The sequence below is a fragment of the Penaeus vannamei genome, chromosome 34, assembly GCF_042767895.1.
Source record: "Penaeus vannamei isolate JL-2024 chromosome 34, ASM4276789v1, whole genome shotgun sequence".
Lineage (NCBI taxonomy): Eukaryota > Metazoa > Arthropoda > Malacostraca > Decapoda > Penaeidae > Penaeus > Penaeus vannamei.
The window spans coordinates 223,555-231,054 of NC_091582.1; the positions used below are offsets into that span (position 1 = coordinate 223,555).

At 37.9% G+C, this 7,500-nt stretch overlaps 1 protein-coding gene across 1 annotated transcript in view; it reads left to right on the plus strand.

Moving 5' to 3' along the window:
* LOC113819141 (sericin-2) overlaps nt 1–7,500 on the plus strand; it is a 211,657-nt gene that overhangs the window by 202,474 nt on the left and 1,683 nt on the right. The window contains exons 4-7 of the mRNA XM_070145555.1: nt 1,676–1,851; nt 3,202–3,349; nt 5,710–5,936; nt 7,303–7,500. The exon at nt 7,303–7,500 is cut by the window's right edge and continues 1,683 nt beyond it. Of these exons, the coding sequence (XP_070001656.1) occupies nt 1,676–1,851; nt 3,202–3,349; nt 5,710–5,936; nt 7,303–7,425 (674 nt within the window). The 3' untranslated portion in view covers nt 7,426–7,500. The remainder of the gene's footprint in view (nt 1–1,675; nt 1,852–3,201; nt 3,350–5,709; nt 5,937–7,302) is intronic.

Below are 7,500 nucleotides of genomic sequence, written 5' to 3' on the forward strand. Positions count from 1 at the left end.
ATTAATAATAATAAAATATATAACAATAATGATAATAGCAGCAATAATACCGTCATACACAAACTATTAAGACGCAGAGACACCTGAGAGTTAATAATGACTGTCCGAATAGCATCTTTGGCCTTCAAATTATCCCCAATTGTCAGTTACCAAAGACATAACCAACCGTAAAATATATCTTCAATCCTTAATAATACGTTCATGCAAATCAACTATAATGAAAATCAGAAAAAATAAGTGTTTCTCTCTCTCTCTCTCTCTCTCTCTCTCTCTCTCTCTCTCTCTCTCTCTCTCTCTCTCTCACTCTCTCTCTCTCTGTCTGTCTCTGTCTCTGTCTCTTTGTCTCTGTCTCTGTCTCTGTCTCTGTCTCTGCCTCTGTCTCTGTCTCTGGCTCTGTCTGTCTGTCTGTCTGTCTGTCTGTCTGTCTGTCTGTCTCTCTCTCTCTCTCTCTCTCTCTCTCTCTCTCTCTCTCTCTCTCTCTCTCTCTCTCTCTCTCAAAGAACCAATATTTTCTTCCAGGCAATAAACCTTCACAAAAGCTTGTCCAAGAACGGCTATCTTATTGTACAAACCAACTTGTACAAATCGACGCGGCTTCTTGTACAAGATTTTCCGAAGCGTGTAATATACAGTACATTCTCTTTCACGCCCGGTTGCGCTCGAAGAAAACGGGAAACATGGTCGGGTCTCCAGTGCTCTGATATTTTTAATGGATATGATGGGACTTATGATTATGTTGGCTTGCGTGTTTTGTATGTTGTTTTGAGTTTATTCGTGTGTTTGTTTGTTTGTGTGTGTGTTGTTTGTTTGTGTGTGTGTTTTATTTGTGGTATGCTGGCAGCTGGTATGTAAGGATGTGTTTGCAAGAGAACGAAAATGTACACATACTGACATGCATGCGAACACCACACACATACACGTACACCCCCTTTCAAGAGCTTGATTAGTACATGAAATTATACATATCAATTTAAACACTTATTTGCTTTAATCAAGGTATATTTACACAGGTATGACCACTCCATCTTGGTGTTAATCCTAGCTGGCAACTTCTGACCTAAGCCTCATCACCTTTAATCATTCCAAATATTCAATATCTTACTCTATTTTTCTTGGTTCCGTTTTCGATCGCCTTTTACCACTGATGTTACAGAACCATTTTCAAAGATATTACATGAAATAACATTTATGGTAAAACATCTCATTAATTGTTGACGCCAACAAAGCGGCGGAGCTAATGATGTCATTATGTTTAGCCAATGAGAGAGCACCGTGAGATATCAGATATAGCTAGATACATAATTATTTGCTTAATTTACTCAATATTGCTATATTGACCAGGAGTTGAACCAAAATGTCCCTCTTTAATGTATAATAACTAGGAGTTCTTTACCATTGACATCTTTCCCATTGGGAAAAAAGTCCATTTCATTTTAAGGCTCAATAGGCTTAGTGGAAAAGGAGCTTCTTTGTTATATGTACCTTAGCTTTGGTGAGGAAATGAATTGCAATCAATTGATAAATTCTGACAATAATGATGGTGATGACCTCATTATCAAACTTTGAATTCAGAAAAAATAATGATGATTAAAATTAAAAAGAAAATAAATAGATAAATGAACATAAAAATATACATATAACAAACACCTGATCCCCCCCCCCCTTTCACCGACAGACCCCCCTCCCTACTCGTGGGTATGGAGCCAAGGGCGCGAGGGCGGGCGTGAGGCAACTCGAGGGCGTGGCAGCAGCGCCCCCGTCAGGCGAGCGGAGAGCGAGGGCTCCGCCGGGGCATCGAGGGCATCGCAGGTCGTGACCCCGCCGCCGCCATATAAGGTCGCACAAGATCAGGTAAGGGAGGTCAGGGTAAGGTTTAAGGAGGTCTAGGTAGGCTAGGGTTTAGGGAGGTTAAGGTTAAGGAAGGTAGAGTGAGGTTTAGGTAGTTTAAGGGAAGTTTAGGTGGGATGGGGGGGGGGTAGATAGGTTAAGGTTTAGGTAGGTTAAGGGAATTTTAAGTGGGTAAAGGTCGAGGTTTATATAGGTTTAAAGGTTTATGTAGGTTAAGGAAGGTTTATATAGGTTAAAGGAGTTTTAGGTAGGCTAAGGGAGGTTTAGGTAGGTTAAGGTTAGGTAGATTTAGGTAGGTTAAGGTTGATGTAGGACCAGGCAGGCCGTATAGAATCAAAGGTGAAGGTAGGTTAAGGTTCAGGCCAGAGAACGCAGATTAAGATAGATTTAAGCACCTTGCAGAAGAACCAGGAAGGCAGGTTTAGGTTGGTTTAGGCAGGTCGTACACGATCAGGTAAGGCAGGTCGAATAGTAAGTAAAGTATGTTTAAATAGGCCTAAGCAAGTGAGGTAGGGTAGGCTGTCGTTTAGGGGCAGGTTGGTCTGTTGCGCAATACAAGGTGAAATAACTTCGTTTGCTGCAAAGGTCTAGGTGAAAGGGTTAGTGAACAGAATGATCTGGTTGCACAAAATCAGAAGAATAGGCTTGCTCGTTGTACCAGTCTAGGTGACAGGTGTAATTTGTTAGTTTGTTGCAGAAGACCCGGTCCAGTTGCCTAGTCTGTTGCGTAAAACCAGTTGAGATAGATTTGTCTGTTGCATTGGTGGGATTGAAGGTGAAATGGGCTTGTTTGTTGCACCATTCCAGGCACAACAGGTCATTCTGTGGCATCAAACCAAATTTACTTTTCAGAATATTTTTCTTGTGATGTGTGTAGTTATCTTCGATTTTATATTCCGCTTTGATAGCAAAATCAAACATTGAAAGGTATACGGAAATTTTGTAATTGCAAGATATTTCTTTCTTTGTCTTTCCGTTCTTACCAGACTGTTTTGGATCATAGTCTCAAGAACCTAATACCCATATAAGATTTCAGCAAATTTCGTCACCAGGAAAGGTACAAAAGAATAGCTTTGCTAAGGCCTGCACCATTTTGGTGCCCGGTACCTTATATTCCCTTCCAGGCCTACTAATAATCAAATAATAATAAATCAAATCATAAAGAAATGGTAGACTAATATAAATATATATATATATATATATATATATATATATATATATATATATATATATATATATATATATATATATATATATATATATATATATATATATATATATATATATATGTGTATATATTCACAAAAAAAAGCGCTTTTCAACCGCCATTATAATCAAATCCTTTTCTTCCAGGCCTACTACCAGCTGCCCCCAAGCTATGAGGAGGCATTAGCTAACAGTATGGCTACAGTAAACGTGTCTGGAACACGTCGTGAGCCGCAGCCCCCACCCGCGCCCACCCCAACACACACCATCACCACCCCCAGTATTACGTCACCAGGTATGGAATTTTTAAGTGGTACTTTTATGAATTTTGTGTTGTTGATTTACTACATTTAGACATGTTTAGGTTTGTTTTCTCCTGATGCGGGTTTTCCTTGTATGTAGTTTGTTTCCATTTTAATAAACACTAAACTGGCGAATCGATTTCCTTCATCTAAAAACTTGATTACGAATATATATATAATTAGAACATAAGATGAATTTATCAAGGCATCTAATCGGAATAATTACTTTTGTATGCCTCGAATTGGACAAGTAATTCCTTGAACAAAAATATTGAGATGGCTGTGTATTATACGTTATTAGTTATTACCTCTTGCTATATGCAAACACACACACATATATTATATATATATATATATATATATATATATATATATATATATATATATATATATATATATATATATATATATATATATATATATATATATGTATGTATGTATATATATGTATATGTATATATATATATATATATATATATATATATATATATATATATATATATATATATATATATATATATATATATATACATATATATACTTATATATTTGTGTGTGTGTGTGTGTGTGTGTGTCGAGATCATTATTTATTCGACATTTAAAAAGATGCGATGGTTCTGACTTCAAAGATACATATTCATCATTGAAACATTTGTTTACATATTTTTACAAATCTAAAGGCATATCAATATAGCAAAATTTAGTGTTATAACAAATAGAGTAACTTGTAATACTCATTTGTAAATGGTTTGTTTGTTTAGATGTTAATAATTCATTTTGAGGAAATCAATTTGTTACTTTAACGATTTCTCGTCAGACGAGTCCTGGCCTTCCTCCATGGAACAGAGAGAAATGGTGGAGCATGTGGCGAGAAGAACACGCCATAATGCCTTATTTCCAAGAGAAAATAATGTTGGTTATTTCATTATATTCATTGGTCTGTCGATACAGTAACGGAAGTAGTCGCAGGTGGCAGTTCCGGGGGTGTCAGTGAATAGATAGAGAATGGAATTAGTTATTAGAGCGGAGTGTAAGAGAGGAAATTATAAAGATGAAACGGAAGATGATCGGCTTTTGGCCTTGGTAAAATCACGGAAAGAACAAGGTTAGACTGGGTGTGAGGGGCTCGATTCTGATTCACATATATTTTTATTGTTTATTTAAATGTCGTTGATTCATAATTACTAGGAAAAGGGAGGGTATATAGGATTAACCTTAGATATGAATTGAATTATTTGAGAATATTGCTTATTTTAATTATTAGGCACATTACTAAGATTTACAGAATATGCCATTTGTTCATTTTTTGGTTATTCAATAAAATATTAAGATTTACAAATATTTCCATTCAAATTTGGCCCATACTCAACACAGGAATGAATCCATTCCCACGCCCACGAGCCCTAAAGACCATTAGGTTACGCTGCCCACAAAACTTTAACAGTACAGAAAATGCAGTAAGAATAGGCCTACATTTAAATAAAATTGGTATATGAAAAACACTAATATGACAATGCTACAAATATTGATTAGAATAAATTGAGAAATTTTAATATATGTCAAAAAAATATATATATTTCATATATATATATATATTTCATCACTCGAGATCTCGGCCTCGATCACACTTGGTGGAATATTGACACGTGAACCCGAGGCAAACTTTCCTCTTCAACAATAAGAATAGAAAGTACCTGAGACGCCGTTCAGTTGGGATCAAACGTCCCCCTTTGGCGTCCTCAACATAGGCGATGCGTGTTTGGTTTCTCGATGTTCGGATTTGATGAATGTTTTGCCAGCGTGTGCCACCAGGGGAGATGTGCTGATTTTTTTGTTCTGTTTTAGATTTAGATTATATCGAGTTGCTAGGAGAGCGCCCCTGAAGAGTCGGGAATTATAAGTATAAAAAGTTCGGCAACTGACTACCGTATGTTAATCACTGGTGAATGACAAATGCAAACACTTCGGTCTTGCGAAGCGTGAGAGGGAGAGGTCGGCCCCTTTCTCTGAAAGCTCTGGGAGCCTAACCACCTTCTGTCTAAAGTCCTAGCTACGCCTTTGCTCTAAATGCTTTGGTATTTGCTCCGAACGAATTATCAGAAACGCAAATGTGAAATCAAGTACTCACACGAATGCATCATCTTTCTATGTCTATTATCCTTTCCATAAAACTTTGCTACGTATTTTCAAAATCTTAGTTATGATATAGACGAATAAATCCCCGGACTATCAGAAAAGTAAGACGTAGTATCAGAAAGTTAAAAGATTTCTAAATAACTACGTCGCATCCGCTTAGCAAGCATTGCCAAGTAAATACACTTCCACACTTCTCAGCCAGTACATTATTCCACAGATTACTCCTCGGTCGCCATGCTGTCGGTGGCAACTCTCTCTTCTCGCACATCCCGCGTCCTCGAGGAGCAGGCAGCTGTCCTCGAGGCTCAGCGAGAAGCCCAGCTCGAGGCCCAGCGCCAGGCTCAACGCGAGGCCGAGCGGGAGGCCCAGCTCGAGAGGGACTTGGAGCGACAACGGCTGAGGGAGCTGCAGCTCGCCCAGTACTGTGGCTGTGCTAAGTGTCAGGTGAGAGCTGCGCCGGTGTCTTCGTCGCGAAGCCTCATCTGTTCTTGGGGGAAATTACACAATGGTTTACTGTATATAAATTAGTACAGCATAGACGGTCATCCAAGGCGAAACTCACAGACCATTTGACTCTGAGACGCAGATACTCTGACCACATCAGTGTAGATACGGACGGAAATTTCCTCTAAATCTCTAAACAAAGAGGCAATAAAGCCGAAACAAAATCAAGAATATGAAATGTATAGTTGAGGCTGACAGCACACAATATCAAATTTCATATAATCTTTAAAGGTACTGGCCACTGTGTAATCAATAGATTAGATGGCGAGGGAGAGAGAGACAGACAGACAAACAGACTAACCTTTGACTGTAATCTTAATACTTAGTCAGCAAGGAATACATCCACAAATAAATGTTTAATCGCTGATATTCTTCCTTCGTTTCTAACTTGAAAAAAGAATTGTCTCTAAGCATTAGTTCCCATTGTCCTGTTTCCATTGGCCACTATTGAGGGGTGAATCTACCAGTGACTTTCCTGGACCTTAATAGCCGCAATAAGCCATTCACAGATAATTGATAAGGTAACAGTTGCAACATGCATATCATGCAACGCAATTGCAAAGACAAAATATGACAATATAGATTGAATACCCAGTAACTGACAGCATTTGATAAAACAATATCCATAACTTTTCGAATATAATGTTAATTGCCTGTACTAAAAGACAATGACAAGCGCCCTATGATTTTGATGATCATAGCATACACATGTTAATCTAAAAACAACAATGGAGGGGATACTAGAATTAGAGAATTTCATGCTTTTGCGAAGGTTAGTGGTTAAAAAGACGGTGAAAATGCACTATATTATGAACTAACGTTTGAGGTGCATGAAAAACATTAGGAGCTGACCAGGCTTATGAGAAATTTGGAAACAGACTGTTTTTAGTTACATTACAGTAAATTCTTTCATTTTTCTTTAGCTTCATGTATTATGTCTCTCTCACAATACACACACACACACACACACATTTATATATATATGTATATATGTATATGTATACATACATATACATATATATATATATATATATATATATATATATATATATATGTGTGTGTGTGTGTGTGTGTGTGTGTGTGTATGTATGCATGTCTATGTGTGTACATATGTATATATATATATATATATATATATATATATATATATATATATATATATATATATATATATATCAATATTCATATGAATAGATACATATATGTATTGTTGATTCATAAATCCTCATTCAGCGCCTGAAACGTTCCACAACTCCCGGCCTCACGAGGCCCCCCTCTCCCCCCCTAACGCGTCCCTCTCCCACAGGGTCTTTACTACAGTTACTACTACGACGACGCCATGAACGACGGCGGCGCCTTCCCCATGGAGACGCAGGTGCTGATGCAGGAGGTCCTCACAGACGGCCTGGCCTTCTGCTCCCTCATGTAGCACCCCAGGCAAGGTCACGCCCCGAGAAAACGTGTCAGTCCGCCAAGGAATCTTCGCTGTTCAGGATGCCCTGCG